The sequence below is a fragment of the Rhinoraja longicauda genome, chromosome 16, assembly GCF_053455715.1.
Source record: "Rhinoraja longicauda isolate Sanriku21f chromosome 16, sRhiLon1.1, whole genome shotgun sequence".
Lineage (NCBI taxonomy): Eukaryota > Metazoa > Chordata > Chondrichthyes > Rajiformes > Arhynchobatidae > Rhinoraja > Rhinoraja longicauda.
Window position 1 is genome coordinate 33754149 of NC_135968.1, and position 24364 is coordinate 33778512.

The 24364-nt window shown below is 41.8% G+C and overlaps 2 protein-coding genes across 4 annotated transcripts in view; one reads left to right on the plus strand and one right to left on the minus strand.

Annotated features, from left to right (window-relative positions):
• lhpp (phospholysine phosphohistidine inorganic pyrophosphate phosphatase) overlaps positions 1-7953 on the plus strand; it is a 161918-nt gene extending 153965 nt beyond the window's left edge. The window contains exon 7 of the mRNA XM_078413593.1: positions 7713-7953. Coding sequence (XP_078269719.1) covers positions 7713-7863 — 151 coding nt within the window. The 3' untranslated portion in view covers positions 7864-7953. The remainder of the gene's footprint in view (positions 1-7712) is intronic.
• The window catches only part of fam53b (family with sequence similarity 53 member B), a 101794-nt gene that overhangs the window by 18938 nt on the left and 58492 nt on the right, over positions 1-24364 (minus strand). The window lies entirely within an intron of this gene.

Below are 24364 nucleotides of genomic sequence, written 5' to 3' on the forward strand. Positions count from 1 at the left end.
TATTGTCTATTTGGATATGTCTATTTGGATAGGGATCAAATGTGGGCCAAACACAGGAAGGTGGGACTAATGTAGATGGGGCATGTTGGTCGGCGTGGACAAGTTGGGCCGAAGGACCTGTTTCCACACTGTATATGATTCTAGAACTATAACATTTGAATATGTGGAAAAAATAATAACCCCTGTCAGTTGTCTGCTGCAATAATTTATATACTTAGCATGGAAGGAGCAAGCACAACCCTCTACAGTTCCAACACCATTTCCATTTTGAGCATTTGTGGAAGAGTTTAGAAACAGGTGGTATATCTGTGCTAAGCAGAGTCCCAGTTGTGAATTGGGGTAAATCAGCCTTTGGTAGTTTTGAATGGTGGGGCAGGTTTGAGGTGCCAGGATGGCCTACTCCTGATCCTGTTTCCTTGTGTCCACCTGAGGTCCAGCAGACATTTGGGGCAAAGTTCATACAGCAAAGATATAAGAAAAGTCTGTCTGCCCCATGACTGAAATGAACCCAATGGGACTAGACCTTGGTAGTATTGAGTTACACTTTGACCAATGCAGCATGGACAAAATTATTATTACCCTTATGAGTGCTAATTCAGTTTTGCCCCATTTTACTTCACTGGTGCCCTGTGAGTTCATTGACCCTTTCGCCAAGGAATGTCTAATAGTCATTTATTATATACTCTGCCAGAGAGCAAAAGTTGAAATAATTAAATTTGTATTGCTTTTGCATTGCTTCACGATGGAGGCACAAATCTGTGTTTGCTTTTCTTGATCTCGGTTTGATTATAAACACTTCATGATCTTCAGATAATTATCAGATCAGGATAGTGATTTACAGCTCATTGGAGTATACCAAACTAAGGAAGAAATATCACATTGAATGAGTGTTTATATTTTTCTCGTTTCTTTAAAATTCTTGTTCCCACTGCATGCCAAAATGCTTCCTCGACAACCACTGCATTTCTTTCCCAAGAGTCCTTCCCAAAACGACGACCTTTTATTTCACCTCCATCCCACCCACCATGGAATTCTGCCCAGACCCATGTGACAACACCCAAACTGGGAAATATTTGGTCAGGTAAAACTACAGTAAGCCTTCATTTTAATGGACCCCTATGTAACGTGTTTCAGTTATAGTGGATGGACTTGCCGAGGTCTGGTTGATGTGGCTGTTTTTGTGACTCACATTGTAGCCCCTTGCAATAGCACTTTCTTTGGGCCTCCACCACTGAGGGGATGCGCTCACTCGCTCGCCATGGGGCTTCCTCCCCTCTCATGTCCTGCCGCTTCTCTCTGTTGGCCATCGCTACGCCCACTCGGCCTCCTTTTCCCCCGGGACGCCGACATACTCCACCTTTGAAGACGTCGGCGATTCCGGGGGGGGAGGAGGAGGAGGAGACGGCAGCGGTGGAGCGGACAAGGCGATGGGTGAGAGGGTAGACACCACGGTGACTGAGTGTGTCCTGTCGGTAGTGGTGGCCTGAAGGAAACACATTCTGTTGGGGGCTACAACATGAGCAGCAACAACAGATGTGTTAACTGGTGCAGGCCTGCAGCATCAGTGCCTAGTTTTAAGGAGAAACGACACAAAGTGCTGGAGTAACTCAGCAGACTGATTCAGTCTGCAGAAGGGTCCCACTTATGACCCACTGAGTTATTCCAGCACTTTGTGTCCTTTTGTGTATTAACCATAATCTGCAGATGTTTGTTTCAACTCCATACAATGGTAATACCTTACTTGGTTATAGCGGATCATCAGTAGTATGGACACCATTGTCCCCCATGGTCCATTATAAAGAGGGTTACTGCATTTAAGATAAAAGGTCAGAGATCTGTAACAGGGCTTTCAAACAAATCATTCATCCCTCCTTTTCCAGGAGCTGCAAAAGATAAAGGGCCTGTCTGTATTTACAGTTATCGCTCAGATATCTCCATATTTGGTTGCAGCATGGAAGGATTGACCCATTGGGTCTTTGCCAGTTTATAGCAGGAACCCTTCCTCACCAACGTCCCCTGTAACCTACTCTCCATATATTCTCATCAAATCCTCCCCCCTTTATACTTGGGATCATCTACAGTGGCCAATTAACCTACCGACCCATGTGTCCATGGCAGCAAACAAATACAGCCGAGGATGCCCACAGGGTCACAGAGAGAACATGCAAACTCCACACAGACAGCACTGGAGGTCAAGATTGTGTTCTGGGTCACAGGGGTGTACAACTGTGCCACATTTACAATCTTGCAATTGCAATTTTGCTTCTTTTACTTCATGCCTGCTCTTCACAGTTGTTGGATGATAACTGACTGGTGATTTTGTACCCAAAATTTCTCTAGTGAGAACGTCTAAATTGCACACACACTGCCATGCTGCATTAAATACCAGAGTGAGAAATTTGACAGAGGCGGTACAGTGGCGCAGCGGTACAGTTGCTGCCTTACAGCTCCAGAGGCCCAGCTTCGATCCTGACTACGGGTGCTGTCTGTGCGACATTGGCACATTCTCCCTGTGACTGTATGAGTTTTCTCCATGCGGTCTGATTTCCTAGCACATTCCAAAGACGTGCTGGTTTAAAGGTTAATTGGCTTCTGTAAATTGTCCCTAATTTTGTGGCTTAGAGCTAGTGTAAGCTGATCATTGCTCGGCACGGTCTCGGTGGGTCGAAGGGACTGTTTCCATGATTATCTCTAACTTAGCTAAACTAAGACAGACACAGCCATTACAATATATCTAGGAAATTGGTACCTAGGTTGGGATCTTTCTGATGAAAGGTCTCAGAATGGAAATGCAATTCTTTTCCCCCACAGACGCTGCCTGTCCTCCTGAGTGTTTTATTTTGCATTTATTTCACATGTCTAGGATCTGCAGTTTTTTGATGTTCATTTACTACCATACATGTTGAATCTCATTTACCCTGTGCTGCAAGAGCAGGCTGAAGTTTTTCAATTTGGATGACAGATTGCCCACATAGGGCACCAAATCTTTAATTCTCTCTCCAGTAATGATGTTTTAATGACTCTTATGATCAACAGTGCTTGGAAATTAATTTTGATGTCCAAAACCTTTTCAGAATTTATAGCCACTGCTTAGAAAATCTGCTAACAAATCTCAATATGACTGCAATCTATTTATGGGGGTCATTTGTCATTAATGTTTTAATACTTGGCATTTTAACATGTACTGCAATTAACTTTTGCAACAATAAAATTAGCATTAGAGCAATTTAGACTGAAATTAAAAAATTAGAATTGTTTTACTTCAGGGATATTGTAGAGAAACCATAGTGGTTGATCGATATGGAAGATATGTCTCGACCCGAAACGTCACCCATTCCTTCTCTCCAGAGATGCTGCCTGTCCCGCTGAGTTACTCCAGCATTTTGTGTCTACTGTATATAGTCCATATATGGAAAATACATACACCCAGTTGGTCTATTATAACAAATCCAGACCACCAAAAAATTAGCCACTGTTTAGAAGCAGCCAATTAAATGCTTCATTTCTATTAATAAGTAAACTCCTTGTACATAGATGTAGTTTAGGAATTTCCATTTCCAATGGTTTAACATAGGTAGTGTAATTGATATGAATTAATTTGGAGGATTTTTTTTTAAAAGGAGCTTGATATAAACAGAACCAAATGTGCCAGTAACTAGCATAACAATATGCATCCATTATCATCTGAAGAAGGGTCCCGAGCTGAAACATCACCTATCCATGATCTCTATAGAGATGCTCCATGACCCAGAGTTACTCCAGCATTTTGTGACTTTCTTTGTTAAAGTTGTCAGTTGTGGAATTATTATTCCATTATAATCTGTCTGAAATATTAACTGCGACGTAGGTAATCAGCTCCATATTAAGATAATAGCGCTTACTAAAAGGACTGAACAGTGTAAAGTTGCCTCCCAAGGCTGGAAGATGACCGTAATATTAACTCTATTCTCTCCTCACAAACGTTACCTGACCTATGATTTCTTACAGCATTTTCTGTTTTTACATTAAATTGCTTTCAATTGAGTGCTATCATGAACAATTTAGCTGGTCGCTCTCCGACTGGGACAAATATTCGGAAAGGCTTTTTACCGTTGTTGGAAAAGGCCATCGTTATTAAAATGTCTTTGACAAACCTTTTGTTGATCGGGAGGCAGAAGGACCTATCAAGTTTGCGGAAGGGGGGGGGGAGGGGGTTACAGATGAATGCTTCTTGCCATCTCTCAGATTCGTATTTATTAGCAGAATAAGAACTAGAATGAATATTATTGATGAATACACTATTCTTGGAAAAGAAAATGCAAGCTGCGATTTTGCTGTTCCTCATGTTTTGTGGTCAGGTAGCCAGTTTAATTTTGCAGCAGTGCTCCGTACAGGAGCTGATTCAGGCCAACAAATATAAGCACCGTTGTTTAAATGGAATTTGTGAAATTGTCCCAGAACGTCAGAAGGAGAATAATGTACAATTGGGAGGATTATTAAATCTTACATATGATACAAATAAATCCTGCACATAATAAATGATATTTTACAAATCTCTTCAGTCGCGTTTTATTTCTATTATTCTGTTGACTTATTTTTCTGGAATAAACTGCTTTTATCCCAAATTTTTAAAACTTAAAAACACTGCATAAAGCCGGCATTATTTGTCTATCATTGCTCATAATGTCTGTGCTACCAATGTGGTGTGTCATTACAGCTCCAAACTGGCACTCACCGGCCAGAAATTACTATTCACCCTGACCTTGAGACAATTCCAACATTATGACATATAAATGGCTGGAAACACTGTCTGAATGCCATTCAGTTTGCCCAGGAATGCCAAAATGATTTTGTTCTTGTTCTCCTAGCCAAGTTCATAATTCCATTATGAAGCCTGCCAGAACAAAGGAACTGATATCAGAATCCCACGTACGACAAAATGCAGAGCTTGAACTGTTGAGATTTGCACATTTACTGTGAGCAGCACCACAGGGACAGCACATTGGAACTGCGAGCCATGCAGGCATCTCACAGCTCCAGCGACCCACATCGGCTGGTGTCTGAGTGGAGTTTGCACGTTCTCCTGGTGAGGGTTTCCTCTGGGTGCGTCGGTGTCTTCCTGCATCCCAGAGAGGTGCTGGCTGATGAGTGAATTATCCGTTGTAAATTGATCTTATTGTCGGTGAGCGGTAGACAAATACTTCCCATGTTAAGGTCAGAGTTTTGAGTCATACGGCACAGAAACAGATTCTTCTGCCCTTCATGTCCACACCAATCATTGAGTACTCATCTATATTGATCCCAGTTTCCAGTAACTGGCCTGTAGCTTTCTGGGCCTTGGTGATTCAAGTACTGGTCGAGATTGTTCTTGAATGTTGTGGGAGTCTCCACCTCCCCCTCCCTCTCTCCGCCCCCCACTCAGGCAGTGGGTTCCAGGTTCCAAATCCCCTCTAGTTTTATATACTACTGCTAAGGGTAAAGGTCTCGTACTTCCTGCCATATCAGAGGGCACTTCAAGCATTTAGCGTACCTCAATCAGATTTCCACCCCTCCCAGCCGTATCACTTCCAAGGGGAACAATTGTACCAGCATCTGCAGTTATTTTCTTATATTTCACTTCCAAGGGGAACAATCCCAGCTTTCTAATCTTTCCTCATAAATGATATATTCCATCTTGGTGATTCCCCTCTGCACCCTCTCCTGCAATCATGCTATTCCATTATTGTGGTGACCAGAACTGCACACTGTACTCTGGCTGTTATCTACCCACCCGTGCATGCAAGGTTACAGGCCAAGTGCTAACAAATGTCATTAGTGTGGAAGGCTAAACAATGGTCAACTTGGGAATGGTGAGTCAAAAGACTGTTTCAGTGGAGCAGTAGTTGATATTGTCACACAGCAAGTTCCCTATTACATAACCTACGGTCTGTTCAGTTGGCTTCAAATGACGAATAATAGCTATAAACCTTGCTGAGTACGTTTCAGACAGAAATAAGGCCAGTGTTTGGATAATGTACACCACTGGGGCCCTTACGACAGAAATCGATATAACAACCAGACTCTAGCTCTCTAAACCATGTGGCACATTGTTGGTGATTGCTCACTCACTAGATTCACTACTGCACATAAAGAGCACAGCCACAGAGGACATTTTTGCAATTTGGCACATCGAACGAGCCGTCAGCAAGTGACGCACATAACAACAGAAACGGTCCACAACACTGACCTCATTATTAAATGTAAAATACTTTACAACATTATGAAACAAGCAGCTCATTTATTTTGGTCAAAGACCTTTCTCATAACATTAATCTGTTTCTTTTGTCTTAAAGCTCTGAGGAAGAGCTCAGGAATTAGTCATGTCCCAAGGGAGAAGCCCTCCCCAACCCAGCAGACAGTGTTGCAGGGGAAACCCAGCTGCAAAACTCTCCGAGCTTCATTCGCATCTAAACTTGCATTGTTGCAGTCTTTAGATGCAGTCAGATGCAGACACCAAAAAAACACACACAGAAAAGGTGTGGCTGCAATGATGTTAAAGAGCTAAATTCACGTAACAGATTAACGCCAGAGGCATGTGCAAAGTTAGGTTTTAGGTGCGGAGGACACAATTATCGGCCTTGCCAACAATCATCTACAGTCGTCACACACAAAATTTGGGTACACACCCTGTCACATTCAGGATGTATCTGCCTATCCCTCCAAAAGGTCAGAGACTAAAAGACGCCTGACATGGTGCTGAGTGCCACCCCTTCTTGCATTATCATGCACCCCTTATTTCAGGCACTGTTTGGGAGCTATAAAGATCCACCAAGTGTAAATTGTAAATTGTTGGTGCCATTAAATCTGGGCTGTGTAAATTACAAATGAAAATCTAAAACCTTAACAATGGCTTAACACGATTGGAAATCTTAAAATGTTCAGTTCTCATTAATAGCAGCGAGCAAAATTATTATTTTTTGGATACACATCAAGGACACATATCCGTCAACCCACCGAGTCCAAACCATCAATCACCCATTCGCACGAGTTATATGTTTTCTCACTTTCTCATCTACTCCCTCCCTACATACTTGTACTCGCTGGAATTTCGAAGATTGAGGGGGGATCTTATAGAAACTTACAAAATTCTTAAGGGGTTGGACAGGCTAGATGCAGGAAGATTGTTCCCGATGTTGGGGAAGTCCAGAACAAAGGGTCACAGTTTAAGGATAAGGGGGAAGTCTTTTAGGACCGAGATGAGAACGTTTTTTTTCACACAGAGAGTGGTGAATCTGTGGAATTCTCTGCCACAGAAGGTAGTTGAGGACAGTTCATTGGCTATATTGGCTGTATGGAATGGGCTTCCGGTGGAAGTGGTGGAGGCTGGCTCGATTTTATTATTTAAGAGTAAATTGGATAGGTATATGGATAGGAGGGGATTGGAGGGTTATGGTCTGAGTGCAGGTAGATGAGACTAGGTCAGGGAGAATGGTCGGCGTGGACTGGTAGGGCCGGACAGGCCTGTTTCCATGCTGTAGTTGTTATATGTTATATATTTAAGAGGGAGTTAGATGTGGCCCTTGTGGCTAAAGGGATCAGGGGGTATGGAGAGAAGGCAGATACGGGATACTGAGTTGGATGATCAGCCATGATCATATTGAATGGCGGTGCAGGCTCGAAGGGCCGAATGGCCTACCCCTGCACCTATTTTCTATGTTTCTATGTTTCTATATTATGGGCATTTATTTTTACAGAAGCCAATTTACCTACAAACCAGCGCATTGTTCGGATGAGAGAGGAAACCGGAGCATCAGGATGAAACCAAAGCGGTCGCAGGAAGAACATGCAAACTCCACACAGGTAGCACCCAAGGTCAGGATCAAACCCAGGTCTCTGCCGCTGTGAGTCGGCAGTTCTACCACCTGCAATGCTGTGCTGCCATTGACAAATCTGTGAAACAAACCAGTCCCAGCAGGTTCGGTGGAAGTAGGTGGAGAGGATAGGGTGGGGACGGATGCCATTTCAAGAGGAGTCTGATAAGTGAGTTTCAGAATTTGGCTCATGGCAACATGAACTGATTCAAAATGGAAAGAAAAAATCACATGTTGGCAGACTCTCAGTCTCCCATACTTTTAAATATTGCAGTGTCTGGTTATTTGGATTCATCTTGAACATGACCCTAGCATTTACGCTCAGAGGAAGAATGACATCAACGTGTTCTATTTATTAATACAATAAAACGCCTTACATAACAAATTAAAGAAGCATGTGACCTTGCTTAAAAAGAAATCTTTAGAAAAGTAGGTTGATTGCATAATCTGCCTCTTACAAACCTTGCACTTGCCAAAATCACTGGGGTGCTGGGAGGTCAAATCAGTATTTTGTTGACATTTTTTGCCAAATCTATTCTCCGAGGGAATAGAACAGCTTCATAAAGTATTATCACATGCAATGACACATTTTGAAAATAATTCATTACATCCAGTGACACACAATATAGTTTCTCACACCAAATATCATGCAGTGTAAAGTACAACTGTTCAACCTCAGAGAGTGGGCCACAGGGAGGCAGTCAGGCTGTCGAGAGCAAAGAGGGGGGGTGGGAGAGGGGGTTGCCGAGAACAAAGAAGGACCCGGGGTGGGGGTGGGGGTGCCACAGAGAACAAAGAGGATTATAATGAGTACTTTGTAACTTTTCGGCGTCAGATCCATAGTGACTCTTTGTGCACTTTGTGGATCGAATGCAAAGATAACGAATTTCACTGTACCTGCGAACATGTGACAATAAAATATCATTGAATTGATACAGTGTGCAAGAAATTATTCACAGCACACACCACCTTGCTTTTTAAAATACAGTTCAAAACCTATGGGACCAGAGGATAAGCTGGTTAAAGCAGATAGGATTCTTCCCTTCCATGTCTCAGTCAATGAAGCCAAGAGCAGGGAAGTCGTAGTGGAACTGTACGAACTAGTAGTTAGGCCGCAGGTAACATGCTCTGTACTGTTCGGATCATTCTATAGGAGTATGTCTGTCCTTGACATCAAAGTAGCATTTGACTGAGTGCACCATTGAGTAGCCTCAGCATATTTGATGTACCTGACAACTAGAAGGTAAAGCCTTCACTGCCTGGAGTCCTACTGTTCAGACAGGACAATGGTTGTTGTAGGAGGACAACTGGCGCAAGCAGGTTGGAGGGGCACAGTTGTACTGTTTGTAAAGCTACCACTTCACTACCTCAATGATCCAAAATCAATCCTGACTTTGAAGTGGGTTTCTCCAGCTGCTCCAGTTTACTCCCACATCCCAAAGACGTGCAGATTGATAGGCTAATTGTGTAAGAACTGCAGATGCTGGTTTACACCGAAGATAGACACCAAATGCTGGAGTAACTCAGTGGGTCTTTCCTGATGGCTTTGATTTGTTCTTTTCATACCTTTCATTAATCTGTTCTTTGTACATTTTCATACCACTAGTTTCCCTCTCCATGACTCGCAGTCAGCAGGGTCTCGACCTGAAACATCACCTTTTCCTTCTCTCCCGAGATGCTGCCTGACCCACTGAGTTACTCCAGCATTGTGTGTCTATCTTTGGTAGATTAATTGCCTCCCATGAATAAAATTTGGAGATGGTTGTGCATTTAGAAAGAAAAGGGTACAGGGAAGATTAGTGGGTTGGGAATCAAATTGGGAGCTGGCATAAACTCACTGAAATGGTCACCTTATATGTTATAAAGAAAATAAGGAAATCATCTCAGTCCCAGCACAGTGCTGCAGGGCTTCCTCGGGACATTGGCCCAGCCGTAGCCATCCGCTCCTTCATCAATGGCCTTCTCTCTACTATCACATCACAGGTGGCACACAATTCAATTCCATCTACATCTCGTCAAATATTAAATCACCTCTGCATGTTGGCGGCAAGATTGGACAACACTAAAGCTTTGTGGCAAGTAACAATTGTGCCACAAACGTACTGGTTTGTAGGCTAATTGGCTTGGTAAAATTGTAAATTGTTCCTAGTGTTTGTAGGATAGTGTTCGTGTGCAGGGATCGCTGGTCAGCGCGGACTCGTTGGGCCAAAGGGCCTGTTTCCGCCCTGTATTTCTAAACTAAACACAGCATTGCCAGGTAAGGGCCAGCACCAACACAAAGTAGAACCATCTCCCTTTGGCATTCAATGGAATAATATCATCAAATCTCTCCCCCCCCACCCCCCACTGAAATTCTGGGGGTGAGGTGGCAGAGTGGAATCATCACTGATCAAAAGCCTGACAGGGTCAGTCATAGAAGCACTGTGGCCATAAGAGCAGGACAAAGATCCGGTATTCCCAGGGATTTATCTGCTGATTACCAAAAGCCTTTCTGCGGTTTAGAAAACAGAAATCAGTAGTGGGATGGAATATCCTTCAGTCGCCCGGACCGCAACTCCAACAACCACAAGAAGCTTGACGTCATCCATTATAATAACAACCTCTTCAATCAGCACTGTATCTACCCCCTTCAGCATTTACTCCCAGCTCACCGTGGTAGCAGCAGGCACCGTCTACAAAAGGCAGAGTACTGACTTATCAAAATATCTTCTATAGAATTTGTAAAGCTTGACCTTTACCGCAAGAAGAACAAGCTCAGTATTGCACAAACCTCCATAATCACAAAGTTTATCTCCAAGTCACACACCATCCTGATTTCAAAACTGTCCATATCAGTGGGCCAAATTTAACGTGATAGAGTTCTACGGCACGATAAGCAGCCTTTGTGCCAACAAGGGTGTCTTCCTGAGCTAGTCCCACTCGACAGCACTTGGCCCATTACACTGCCCTATCCATGAACCTATCTGAATGTCTTTTAAAAGTGATAATTAAACGCAATGCTGCCTACTGGCTGAGTTTCTCCAGCAGGTTGCTTTTTTGTTCAAGATTCCAGCAAGTGCAGTTTCTTGTCTCTCCTATCTTTCTAGAATTCATTGCTGTGTGCAAGATGTAAATCATCACACCCAGTATGATTATTTTTTAATATTATTGGCAAGAATGAAGATGACATCCATAAGGTACGGTCCACCCATTCTTTCTCTATCAACAGTCATTAAAGAACATTCATTCTTTCAGGACCAATAATGAAAAAAAACAGCTCTATCCATATTAAGCTATGAAAATTCAGGATAAATGGCCCGGGTGTTGGACAGCTAACAGCTACCTAACTAACATACGGCTTTAGTGCTTCAAACTCTGTTATGTTCGAACAGGCCTTTCCAGAAAGTGGTCACTGGTTTTCAACCCCTGGAATGAAGAAAAGGATCCATTTGATGCAATAAAAATGCCCTGTTAATGACCCTTGCCTGTGATGGTAAAGGTCAGTCATATTAGGGTCATTATCACTGTGGAATATTACTGTGGCTTTCTACAGCAACTTGCGGCAATGGTGTGTGTGTGTGACAGTAAAGAGCCCCACATTCTGACCCCGTCACTTGCTTTGTGGTTTCTGTTGAAAGTGGTTTGAGAAAAAAAAAATCTGTGCTGTAGAAATCATTAGAGTGCAAAATCTGGTCAGTACTCAACCACGGCAGATAGGAGATCATTGCAGCTGTAAATAAAGCAGGAAGCATTTTCAAAGTCAAACGTATGGTAAAGAGCTCGAGGAGGAAAGACAATGATGCGGTTGAAAACTATATTTTAGACAATCTGGGAAATATATCCCATTTGTTGTCAATTAATAGTCATAAACCTAGGAGTTTTTACTTGGAGGGGCTGATCAAGGTGAATGATGTGGGAAGAGCAGTGGACACTGTCTGTGGATATTTGTAAGGCATTTAACAAGGGCCTTCATTGTAGGCTGATGCAGAAGATTAAGATGCAATAATAGAAGACAGAATGTGGAAGGGTATTATTCTGGCTGCAAACCTCTGACCTCTGATGTCCTGCAGGTTATCAGTGTTGGGACGTCTGTTGCTTGTTATACTAAAACATTGATGGGTCGGTTAGCAAGTTTGCAAGAAACACAAAAAATGGTGGAGTTGCAGACAGTGAAGAAGGCTGCCAAAGGATTCAAAGGATTCATAGATCAGTTACAGATAAGCGCAAAATATTAACAGAGTTTAATCCCAGCACACGTGAGGAATTTAAACCCACAGATTTAAGCAATCTATTTTTAAGCAGTTCTAATGAAGGGCCTTACTTCTGGAAGGTTAACTGTTTCTCTTTCCACAAACGTTATCTGACCAGTTGAATGTTTCTCGCATTTTCTGCCTTTATCTCAGATTTCCAGCCCATGCATTTAAATTTTCATCATGCATGGATTTTATTTTCATAGTTTTACAATTCACTTGATTGTCGCTTGATTAAAGGACGCGGGTAGATTACAAAATGCAGCAAAATTCATTTAAGGGAGACCTATCTTAACGCAGGCTATAAAGTGACCTTCAGAATGTACTCCACAGCTGCCACTAAATGTTGTAACACTATGAGCTGTCTAAAAAAAAAATGAGGCTGAGGAAGGGGTTCACTGCCCACAAAACCCTATATTCAGTTGTCTTCACTAGTCTGAAGAAGGGTCTCGTCCCGAAACGTCACCCATTCCTTCTCTCCAGAGATGCCGCCTGTCCCGCTGAGTCGCTCCAGAATTGTGTGTCTATCCTATGTTCAATAAGGTGTATAAGTCAGGTAAGTGGCGGTGCATGCCAGGATTGTTGCGTGTGTAGGAGGCACCATCGAGAGAACTCGTTGGATTATTCGCATCAACCCACAGCAAAAACCCTATTACTACCATTAGGACTGGTCACACCTTAATATCCACGTTCACCACGTGTACGACAAATGCCATTCTGCTTCAGTTACTACTTCACAATTATGAATTACATTGGCCCTCTGGAAACTAGAAACTTTTAAAAATAAAACTTGTTTACTGCTCTGAGCAGATGTTGCTGGCAACCAGGAGCCTTGACGGAATCTGGATTAGAGATGTTCCAGTCAGGAAAATTTGGCAATGGTCACAAGATTTAAATCCTGTTATCTTTGACCATAAAACCAAGCTCAGCCATAAAATGCACCTGGCAGCTACAAATTTTCCAGCACACAGCTGTCTGTCCGTGGGCGTGGGGAAGAGGGGGGAAGTTTTGTTGCCTCCATCACAGTGAGGGGGTGTTTGGAGTCACTGTGATGGACGTTTGTGTTGGGGTTATGTGTCTTGTGTTCTTTTTTTCTATGACTGCTATGTAGTTTCGTTCGGTACTTCGGTACCGAACGACAAATAAAGCTCTGTTATACCTGTTATACCTGTTGGAAGTTTGAATCTCAGGACAAGTTTCTCATCCTCAACTTCACTTGCCTGTATGTCTCTTTAATTTTTACAAATTAATCTGCTTGCTGCTTTGTTTGTAGTACCTGCGGTGGTCTCGCTGTTCCCCAGCTCCACTCCCAGATCAAGATCGGGAAATTATTCTTGTCTTAGTATCCAGCGAAACACTTTGTAAAATACCTTGAACAATAAGAAATTCCTAGCAATTAATCACCTTTAAACCTAAGCATTACCCTTTACCACCTCATTCTCAGTAGCCAAAGGCACAACAACAGTGGAGGTTGCAATTATTTCTACTAATGATGAACAAACTGGATCTTGCAGGGAAACGTCAGCAGTTTCATGCTATTTATCCCCCTCAATGCAAGCAAGTTCGGGATTCATGCTTCCTTGCATTCGCGTGTGGAATCCCGAACTTGCTGACAGATTGCCGCTGGTGAATTCTGCCTTATGTTCTGACACAAGCCACAACATGAAGGCAGAACACAAACTTGATGAGAGTCCCCAACACTTAGACTGGGAATCTGTTTAAGGATCCTGTGCCAGGATTCATCTGAGACCCCATTCATTGCCGTGGGGATGTCACAACTGTATGCAACATAAACAAACGAAAAGGCATGTTATCTATTAATTTTTATTGCAGTAGTATTGCCTTGATTATTTTGCCATTCGTAATCTTGCTAGTAACTTTTACTTTAAATTATTTAGTTCATTATTTAACCGTTTTTGAAAGCAGCCCATAAACTTTACAGATTTGACAGATGGCTGCTCAGAGGGGGGTGGGCATAGCAATCTGTCAAATGTTCCCCAGCAATTAGTGGGTGGGCTTGCTCTGAGCCACCCATGTGACCTGAGTACATCACTCAAGACCCTGCTATGGCCTTTGATCTCGTTGATTAGGTCCAGGTTGCCCTCGACCAGCAAGTTCATCCTTATGGACACGAACTAAATAAGTTCGGAGCGACGGGGAATCTGAGTGGTGAACAGGGACCAGACCTTGTGTACTACGTTGGGCTAATATGGAACAAATCATCATTTACTCACATCCCACTTTTGAAATTCTATTACCTGTCAACTAAAAAAACCAAAAACCACTCAATAAAATGCTGCATCCTGTAGGATCTCTCATCAATAAAATCCTCTACAAGGATTTTCTTTTTGTAAATTTGAATGATGGCAATAATTGATCCAGTTGGTCTTCAATAATAGACACAAAATGCTGGAGTAACTCAGAGGGACAGGCAGCATCTCTGGAGAAAAGGAATGGGCAATGTTTCGGGTCGAGACCCTTCTTCAATAAGATTTCCATCCGCATGATACAGCCTTATTGAAACAATTCTGTTCATATCCCTCATCCAAGTGCTAAGATTATTTGGAGTTTCACTGTTGCAAACCACATTAATAAATCACTGTTCCAATGATAACAACGTCTATTTATATTTAACATCTATGCGTTGGCCCCAATTTTCATCTGATCACTATGTAAGTAACAACAAGCTTCATATCAAATGTACTTCCCCAGTCTACACATGTACAGGCAGTTTTCATCTTAAACGCTTAAACATTCTGCATGATTTAGAATAAACCAGTGACCATTATCTACTGAATGCCACAGCTTCCTTAACTATTCTGCCTCCTAATTCTGTATCCATCTTTTGTCTCTTTACTTGTCCCTTCGGTACTCACTTTTGTATTGTACCATCAGTCCTTTTGTTGTTAAATCTCTCCTACATTGCATCCTTTTACATACCTTCCTCCTTGCATTATCCCCCATTTCCATTGCAGCAAAACATTTTTGTTCCATCATTAACTTTTTCTAGTTCTAACGGAAAGTCATTGAACTGAAATGTTTAGTTTAGATTAGTTTTAGTTCAGAGATACAGTGCGGAAACAGGCCCTTCGGCCCACTGAGTCCACGCTGACCAGCGATCCCTGCATACTATCTTACACCCACTGGGGCAAATTTTACATCTACCAAGCCAATTAACCTACAAACCTGTACGTCTTTGGATTAACTTGATCACTATCTTCTCTGCTGCAGCATAATCTGTTAAGTATTTGCAGCATTTTGTATTTTCATTTAATCCAAACCAGAGCTGTCTCATTTTTGTCATAAATATAGGATTCCTATATCTGCCAGGCAGATTCGGCCCTTGTGTCAAGGCCAATACTCAGCAAATGCTTTATGGTCGACTACAGTAACGGGAGGATTTTAGTGAAATGTGTGGTATCATGAGCCTTAATCTTGAGCAAGGTCTGCAGTGACACTGAAGTGAATTACATTGTCTCAAGAGATGGCTCAAGGCTCATTCAGCAACATTTATGATGCCAGAAACTTGAATCATGGAGAATCTATGACGCCGAAAGAGGCCATTTATTCAGGCAGCTGAGGCTGTGCAGGTTTTACAAGAGCACCTCTCATCCCAATTCCACAGGCCAGCATGGAGTTTATAGAACAGGCTTCCGTGGCTGCTAGTGTCATGATTGTTCTTGCCTTTTTACCCTTTAGGGCAGAGAGTTTTAGACCAATACTGCCCTCTGGGTGAAAGATTGTTTTCTTATCTCCCTTCGACCTATTATTTCATGGTCGCTGACTTGCCTCCTTCTGTCCTCCAGGCCCTTCAAATCTCTCCCAAGCCTCCCCTGCTGCAAAGAAAACAACACTAGCAATCCAGATAATATCCTCTCAGACCTCCTTTGCATCCTCTCCCATTCTAAGATGTCTTTCTCCCAGGTACGACCAGATCATGTATTGCTCAAGCTGTGGTCCAATGGGTGTTGTTTACAATTCTTGCACAACCTCCCTGTTCTAAAATTCTGTGTCCCATCTTAAATGAAAGCATCAGGTTTGCCTTTTTAACCATCTTATTGACCAGTTCTGCCACCTTTAAAGATCTCCGGACATAAACTCCATATTTGTCCACTCCACTCATCTCTTTCTTGCTGTATTTTCCTGAATGCTTTATCTCACATTCTCTAGTTTAATTTCCATTTGCTACTTTGCTGCCCAATAGATCCCTTAATGTTAACCATAGAGACAATTTTAGTACCATTTATAAACCATTTTATTATGCCCCTTATATTTAAGATTTAAATCCTTGGCTCCAAGCACATAAAATATTCCTGCATTGATGCAGCTCCTACAAAGTGCTCATCAGCAAAATCACAATTTTAAAATTACATGCAAAATCAACCTTGCTAAAGGTGGTGTAACCGTCCGACTATCTCAAGTTTCAAGTGGGATCCAAAATCGCTGGGTTCCTGTTCTTCCCTCTGAAGGTTTCTGAATGTGTCTGGATTATTGCCAGTGGTAACAGACAAGATAAAGGTTGTTCTTCACTAGTCGGGATCACATGGAGCAGCAGCTCCTTCAGACCTGAGCCACTTGAATACTTCACGCTGCTGCTGGGTATAAAGCAGCAGAAACCGCAGCTCCCACGCTGCTGACATGTGGCGCAATAGGAGAGAACAAAGTTGAAATCTGCAAATCGACAGGCGCAGGATACAAAATGCAAATACTTACTATGTCCCAACTGCATCAAATGCAGAAAAGATCTGGAGTGAAACCCACAGGCGTCACCTGGATAAGATCTAAAACCACAGCTGATTGAGGAACAAAAACACACTCTTCACAATCCTGTATACACCACGACTATCCACGTTCTGAATTATTTCAGATCTCAGCGATCATTTGTGCCAAGATGACTCATCTATGCAAAGAACACCATGTCGGAAAAAGAATCAGGCACACATCAACTCTGAACCAGAAGAACACAAAGAAACATGTTACACCAGTGAAAGCAATTGATGGGAGAGATACTGACATGAAAAGTGTTGGAAATCAAAGATGTGATCTTCCATACACCAGCGCAATATTCTTTGTGCCTAAACCCTTTGTGCTTCAAGATCAATAAAAACACAGAACAAATGCGTGATAGGTATAAGATTCAAATGGTTAGAAAGCACTCAAAGTTACAATCAGCATAGCTCTCGGGCTAAAATAAGAGAGTTGAGAAATCTCTCAGTGAGGGATCAGTAGTTGTCACTGTTCTACACAAGGGTATCTTTACACAGCCATAACTTGACCAGCTTCCCCCATACCTTCAGACCAACCTGGGTCGCTGTTGGCACTGTTGCTTTGCAAAAATGATACAAGTGGACAGACAAATGAGGTTGGGGAGGTAATTGCAGCAATGTGTCTTTAGTTATAACCGCAACAGTAACCCATATTAATATTAGTGACACAAAGGCAAATTCCTGTAGTGGTGAAAATCTGAAATGCAAACAAGAAAATTCTTAAAAGCACTGAACTGGAAGATTTACAGGTCTTAATCATGCCCATGGAACAATTTTGCACGTCTTGGCCTTCATTGTAAGTGTGGTCACAGTTGAGAAGCACTCAGTGTTGAATGTTTGTACGTCTCTCTGTTACTTCCACAGCTGCTCTCAATGCTAAGCCCAGCAATGGAGGTACTGCTGGGGAAAGGGTTAGGATGTACTCTGCACTTAGCTTTACTAGAGAGGGCTGGTGCAGCAACATTTGCTTCCTCCAATGGAGTACAGACAAAGATACGTATTTTGAACTATTTTCCTTGTTTACATGCCCCATTTTGGTATTCTAATGACTATAGTTTGATCCACATTTTACTTCATTAGCCCCTGGAGGCAGATACGATAGTATCATTTAAGAGGCTTTTGGATAGGCCCATGGATATGCAGGGAATGGAAGGATATGGATCATGTGCAGGCAGAGGAGATTAGTTTAACCTGGCACTGGGTTTGACATGCAAATTGTAGGTTGAAGGCCTGTTTCCATGCTGTACTGTTCTCTGCCTACGTGAAATGGCTTTAAAATGTCTCTTGACAATTAGAAACATTTAAAACGTGTTAAACGATTTAGACAATGCCGACAGTGGAGCCTTCCCCACCTTGACAAAGGCTTGTTGGGTGCAAAGGTCTGATTGACCAGCCCACTACATCTGGCAGATGTGCAGCGGGTATAAGTGTTGGGGACAATAAACCAGGGCAGGAGGTGCAAGCCAGCCCATGGATGGGGTCAATAATTAGTCATCATTCCCGATGAGAAGTTACTTCTGCTTCTCTCTTTACAGATGCTGCCTGACTTACTGTGTAACCACAATTAGTGAAGGTTTTTAATGTTTGCTGCTGGCAACTTAAAATAATTGTCATAAGTCATGAATTTTGTGAAAGACTATTGTGCAATTTACTTTAACTTATTACAGAGTTATATTCCGAGATGAGACGTGCAGTGCTGGAGAGAAATTTTATAGCCCAAGAAATGAGTTGGGCAAGATGCTAAAATATATAATATTGATAAAATATTAAAACATATTCCCAAGAGCTGGGAGCATTTTGGGAATTTTGTATTTTGTATAAGGTTTGTGCACCTTATGATTTTACATGTTCCAGTACTAGCCTGCGGGGTTCCCCAAGCATCGGGAAACCTGACTGATGGGCTGCAATGCCCATGAGGAGGAGAAGGTCATTCCACTTGCATGCTCCCCTCTCCCATCAGGCAGAAAATACAAAAGCCTGAAAGCACTTAACCCCAGATTCAGGAACAGCTTCTTCCCCACTGTCAGAACAGACTGATGGGCCAAATGGCCTAATTCTGCTCCTCTGTCTTATGTTAGACCCAAATTAACTGCATCCCTGACCTTCCAAACCCCTTCTATGCTCTGGTCTCTAATCCTCCCTTTGTCTTCACTCGGCCCACCTCCCTGTCCTATCCCTCCAGCCTACCACTTCTTTCCTTGGCTGCAGCCTGGTGTTAATGCCTGCCACCTTCCCCTGTTTGCACCATCTCTCTACAACCACCTCCTCCCCAATCCTCCGTTCCTCTCATTTCCAAATGTCTCTCACCTCTACTTCCTCAGAAGACGTGCTGAATTTTTAAATTCAGTTTATTTTTGCACCAGTTCTACCACAAGACTGCAAGCAATTGCTGAACGTTGAGGATTCAGTCCAACACGTAAGCCTACCTTCCCCATCCCCCTCCCCCCATGACTTTCTCCACACCACACTGCCTTAGGAAAACAGTCAATATCACCAAGGACTAGTTATATCTGCACTTTCTCTGTAACTAACAGTATAATGCTCTAACATAATACTTTGCATTCAGGGAGTTTGTTGTTTGTGTTAACTTCATGTGTATGGCTTCATTGTACTTATGTATAGCATAATTTGACTGGATATCATGCAAACAATGGTTTTCTCTGTACCTTGGTACACACGACCAAAATGAACCACTACCAATGCAGTCAGCAACAGGGGTGCAGTGCTGCTCCGCTCCGGCAACAGTGACAGCTCCGGCAGCTAAAAAATTAGCACTGCAACATTGGTCAGCAACCAGTAATAATAAGAAAACGCTAATTAGATCTTGACACTAAATTGAGTAGGACTCACAAAAATCCCATTTTGTCAAGACTCCTAACCATAAACCTTGTTGAATTAGAGCACAATTGTATTTAAGTCACGTATGGAATAGTGTACTACTGCTTCCCTCTGATAAAAGCATTGCCACCTTTCTAAAGAAGCACCATTTACAGTTACCCCCCCACCCAAAAAATCATTTAGCAGACCCCTTTCTGAATTTGTTCCACAGTTCTTTTCCACAGTCGCTATAAAAAAACTGTTAAGTATTAGAAAACTGCAGGAAAGGTCAGGAGACAATTGATTACACAACAATACTGCCCATTTCTGTTTTCTGTGATAAGGAGAGCCGTATCTTTTCCCGAATGGTTCTCCAAGTACCTTTCACCAGCGATATTGATGAAAAGCTCCCATTTAGTGTGTGTCTCACGTCCTCGGTGCAGCAAACATTGAGTCAATAAACTACATTAGTTGTGGAAACATTATCCACTCAAAGTACGAGCTAATTGACTGATACAATTGGCAGACGTAAAATGGTTAAGGAGCAAGTATATCTTCCTGCAAAACATAATATTGCTGAACGTTCCATTATTTCATTCCTTTATAGTGAACTTCAAAGTAAATTCTTTCACAATTAGAAATTTCTGTCCAGAGTATTTCAGTCCATTATAAAACTGTTGATATTTCTAAGGATACCCTTCAAATTAAAGATGTATAGCAGATGATTGGAGTAGTATTATTTAAGCTACAGTGCAACTTCAGTGAATATCTTCCCCAGTGACTTAATAAATAATTGTACCAAACAGATTTACAGGGACAGAGCTTGATCTTTGCAAAATGTGACAATTGAAATCCAAGTATCAGCCTTAGCTTTATTTTCACGTGGAGCCTGTGTGACATTGGAAGTATGGCAATTTATTGCCCATTCATAATTGCCTTGGGGGAAATGGTGGAGCCCTTGTTGTACAAGCACTGTTAGATGGATAATCTGAGCAGTTTGGTTCAGCTGAGCAGTTTTCTGTCCCATTTTAAAACAGCTGACTAAATTATTGTTGGCCTCAAGTCACATGTGAGCCCCACAAGATAATGATAGCAAATCTGCTTTCCTAAAAGACATCATTGAACTGGATGGGTTTAATGACATTCCAGTAGATTCCTGATCACTGGACCTAGCTTTTCAAGTTCCAGATTTTTATTATAAATTTCCCACCTGCCTTGGTGATACACAGACAGAGGCCAGAAACACAGACTTACCAAGTCTCACTCACTGGATGTCTGACATCAGCATGGCATTTCTTACCCCCAATGCATCCCTGAGCTTATTTGATGTTTTTCTGGGATGGGACTCACTAGCAAGCTCTGACAGAATAGAGGGTGCAGAGGCACAAATTCGTAAAGTGCAACAAAGGCAGGCCACAAGAAGTCAAGCGTGTTTGAAGATTGCAACTAGTTCCCATGAACTTTGGGCAGCTGGGAAATAATTTATAGAGTCCATCAAGAGATCTGATAACTTTCCTTCCCTTTTTGATAAGCTGAATTCTGGCGTGTCCACAATCACACTTTGTGTTCTGTTTAACATTTACTAAACTTGTCTAACGTCTTGGACCAGAAGAACAACCTTTATAGTTTCAATTTGGACTCTGTCCAGCATTGATCTCCACAGCCTTGGAGCCAAGTCTTTTCCGAAAAATTGTAACTTTAAAAAGTCGAAGTCCCTCTCTTGGGAGATGGGGGCAAAAGTTCAATATTCCCAGATTTGTACAGCCTGGACGTCAGCCCTTGTTCAAAATTCAGATTAAAAGGCTATAGTATGCCCATGAAAGCAACACCCACAATTAATAGTGTAAGCAAGGCAAATTATCTGGAACTAGAATGCAAGGTTTTAAATTTGTTAGGAATGATGTTCCCCTTTTACATGGAAGCATATAACCATCTTAAAAAGGGTTACTTACTTGTGCCAAATGCCAAGTTTTGATAGCTAATGGAGAAATTAATCATTTTGATTGCTGTTGTGATATTGCCCAGTTAAATGTTGAAATAACATTCCGTAGTATCTACTTAATTTATTTACCTTTCAATTAGATTGATCAAACTAATCTCCTCATTTTAAATAAATTACATTCTCTAAAGAAACTGACATTCCAGTCTCTGAGGAAAATGTAGTTTGGATCATGCATTTGGTTTGAAGTGGAGATAAAATCAATGAAAACACCAAAGGGACTCGTAGATTGAGTAAAAATGCAATCCTTTTTCACGTGATTCTACGTGAAATAGAAATCATGTTTAAAAATTAGTAACATATACGAAGGTTTCTGCAATGTACATGACATTTTAATGTAACTGCGATCTTACTTTTCAATACACAGCATGTTTAATCAGCATTATATTTGTGTGTCAAATGAAATGCTGAGAGAAGACACAGTGGCCATTGGGATTATTGTCAAACATGGTGACAGATCAAGGATGATGTGATTTTTAGAGTGATCCAAGAATCACATTATAATTGAAGTTATAAAAACAAGGCAAATCATGGCAACATAACAGGCACATTAATAAAATGAGAAACAAATTAGGTAATAAAATGTGAAATCCAAGTCAATTATCTAGATTTATTAGTTTCAAATTAATTAAATTCCATTATTTTACTTTGGTTATATAGAATATATATTACTATTAAGTTAGGTTCTATTCATTTAGTTTTGGTATCAATTAGTTATAGTGTGACAGAAATGTAATATGACCAAGATTATACAAATTAAATCATATTTGTAGAGTGTTTTTCAAATAGATAACCACTGTGACAATGTGATACAGAAAACAAACATCCTTGAGTTGATGACCATTTTTTTAAAGCTTGTGTCCACTGACCATGTCCCCAACCAGAAGTTATTAACTTTGGTCCTTGAGAGATCTCCAAAACCAACAGGTTTTTGTTCCAATCAGTAAACAATTGCTTCTGATAAAATCCATTTGTTTGCACTCTGACAGAAGTCTGGAGTGTGTTTGAACGAGTGCATTTGCCAATGGGGTGTTTGCATTGCTTCAAAATGAACTATCATGTGCTTGTTCGATTAAAAACTTGGATCGCAAAATATCACCATAGACCAAAGAAGAGTCTGGCTTAAAAATTGTGTAGGGAGGAAGTACAGATGGTGGTTTACACCGAAGATAGACACAAAGTGCTGGAGTAACTCAGCGACACAGGCAGCATCTCCGGATAGAAGTCTGAGACTCTTCTTCTAAGGGTCTTGACAGAAAACATCACCCATTCCTTCTATCCAGATATACTGCCTGTCCCGCTGAGTTACTCCAGTATTTTGTGTCTATCTGTCTATCTTCTGCCTTAAAAATTAATCTGTGCAACACAAAGGAAAATGGTGTTGTGCCGCACCAAACAATTTTATTCACAGTTCTTAGAGTTAAAGGCTATGATTTTTTTAATGGAAAAAACCTAGTGTGTCTAGCGTGTGTTCTGATGACTGACTTACCCAAACAACATCAACACTTGTGCAATACCCAGAACTAGTTTCTGGCCTGATTGTTAACCACATTGGTCTAAATGATGGTATTGGTCTCTACAGAAGAACCAGTTTTTTGTAATGCTGGAGGCTAAAACTGATTGGTATCAAAGGTTTCAGGCGCATCTCTCCTGCAGTTGATAGTAGAGCTGCCAAAGAATGTTCAAATGGGCTGACTGACTCAAACTAGGATCCCAGTCGCCCCAGCCACTTTCAGCAGGTTTCCGCACAAAAGCAAGCACCCGGAAATGCCAGAACAAAAAAAAATCCAGCAAAAAGTCAGATAGTTTGATTTTCATCTGGACAGAAATGTGGTAAAAATTGGAGAAAGATACCAGACAAAAAACTCAGAAGGATGTTGCCAAAATGGTGCCTGTCGGAGCTCTGTGAATGCCCTACACTTTGTGGAGTCCTACACTCCAGTATTATAAAGTCACATTCACCAAAGAGACGATTTCCATCGAGTTCTCCACCATCTATTTCCTGGGGGTGTCAGGTCATCACTGACCAGCAACATAAATGGACCGGCTACATGAATACTGTGGTAATTTTCAAGTCAGTATCAGGGTATCCTGTAATAATACCTCAATGCCCAATACCAAAGCCTTTGCTCCATTTGGATTGCACATTTCATGAGAGTGAAGGAGTTCCCTCCACTTGCCTGGATGACTGCAGCTCCAATAACACTCACGAATCTTGCACCATCCTGGACAAAGGAGCCTGCTTAATACACCCTAGACATCACCCGACATATTAATTTCCTTTACTACCAGGGCACTGCAGCTCCAGCCTATTGCTCCACCAACAAAAATCATTGCAGTTACCCAACTCAACTACTTCAAGCCTCTTAAGCCCACGAGATCTTGTGGCAAGGAGTTCAGTCGGCCCCAGGAAATCCCACCATGTGCAGCTTCCGCTGTCAGTTATACTCTATCCTAACTTGCAAATATATCACCATTAGGTTACTGGCGATGGGTCAAAATCCTGGACCTTTCGAGAGCATGATGGCACCATCATAATCAGAGGTGGCTCATCACCACCGTCTCAAGATCAATCAGGGATGGACATTAGGCAACTCCTGTAGACATGGAATATCTATGGTGGAGAAGGAGTCTCAGAAAGAGGGGGGGACGGACAAGAAAGAAGAGGTGACAGGAGAAAGAAAAGGTGAGTGGAAAGAGGGAGGCATGGGCAGTACAGAGCAG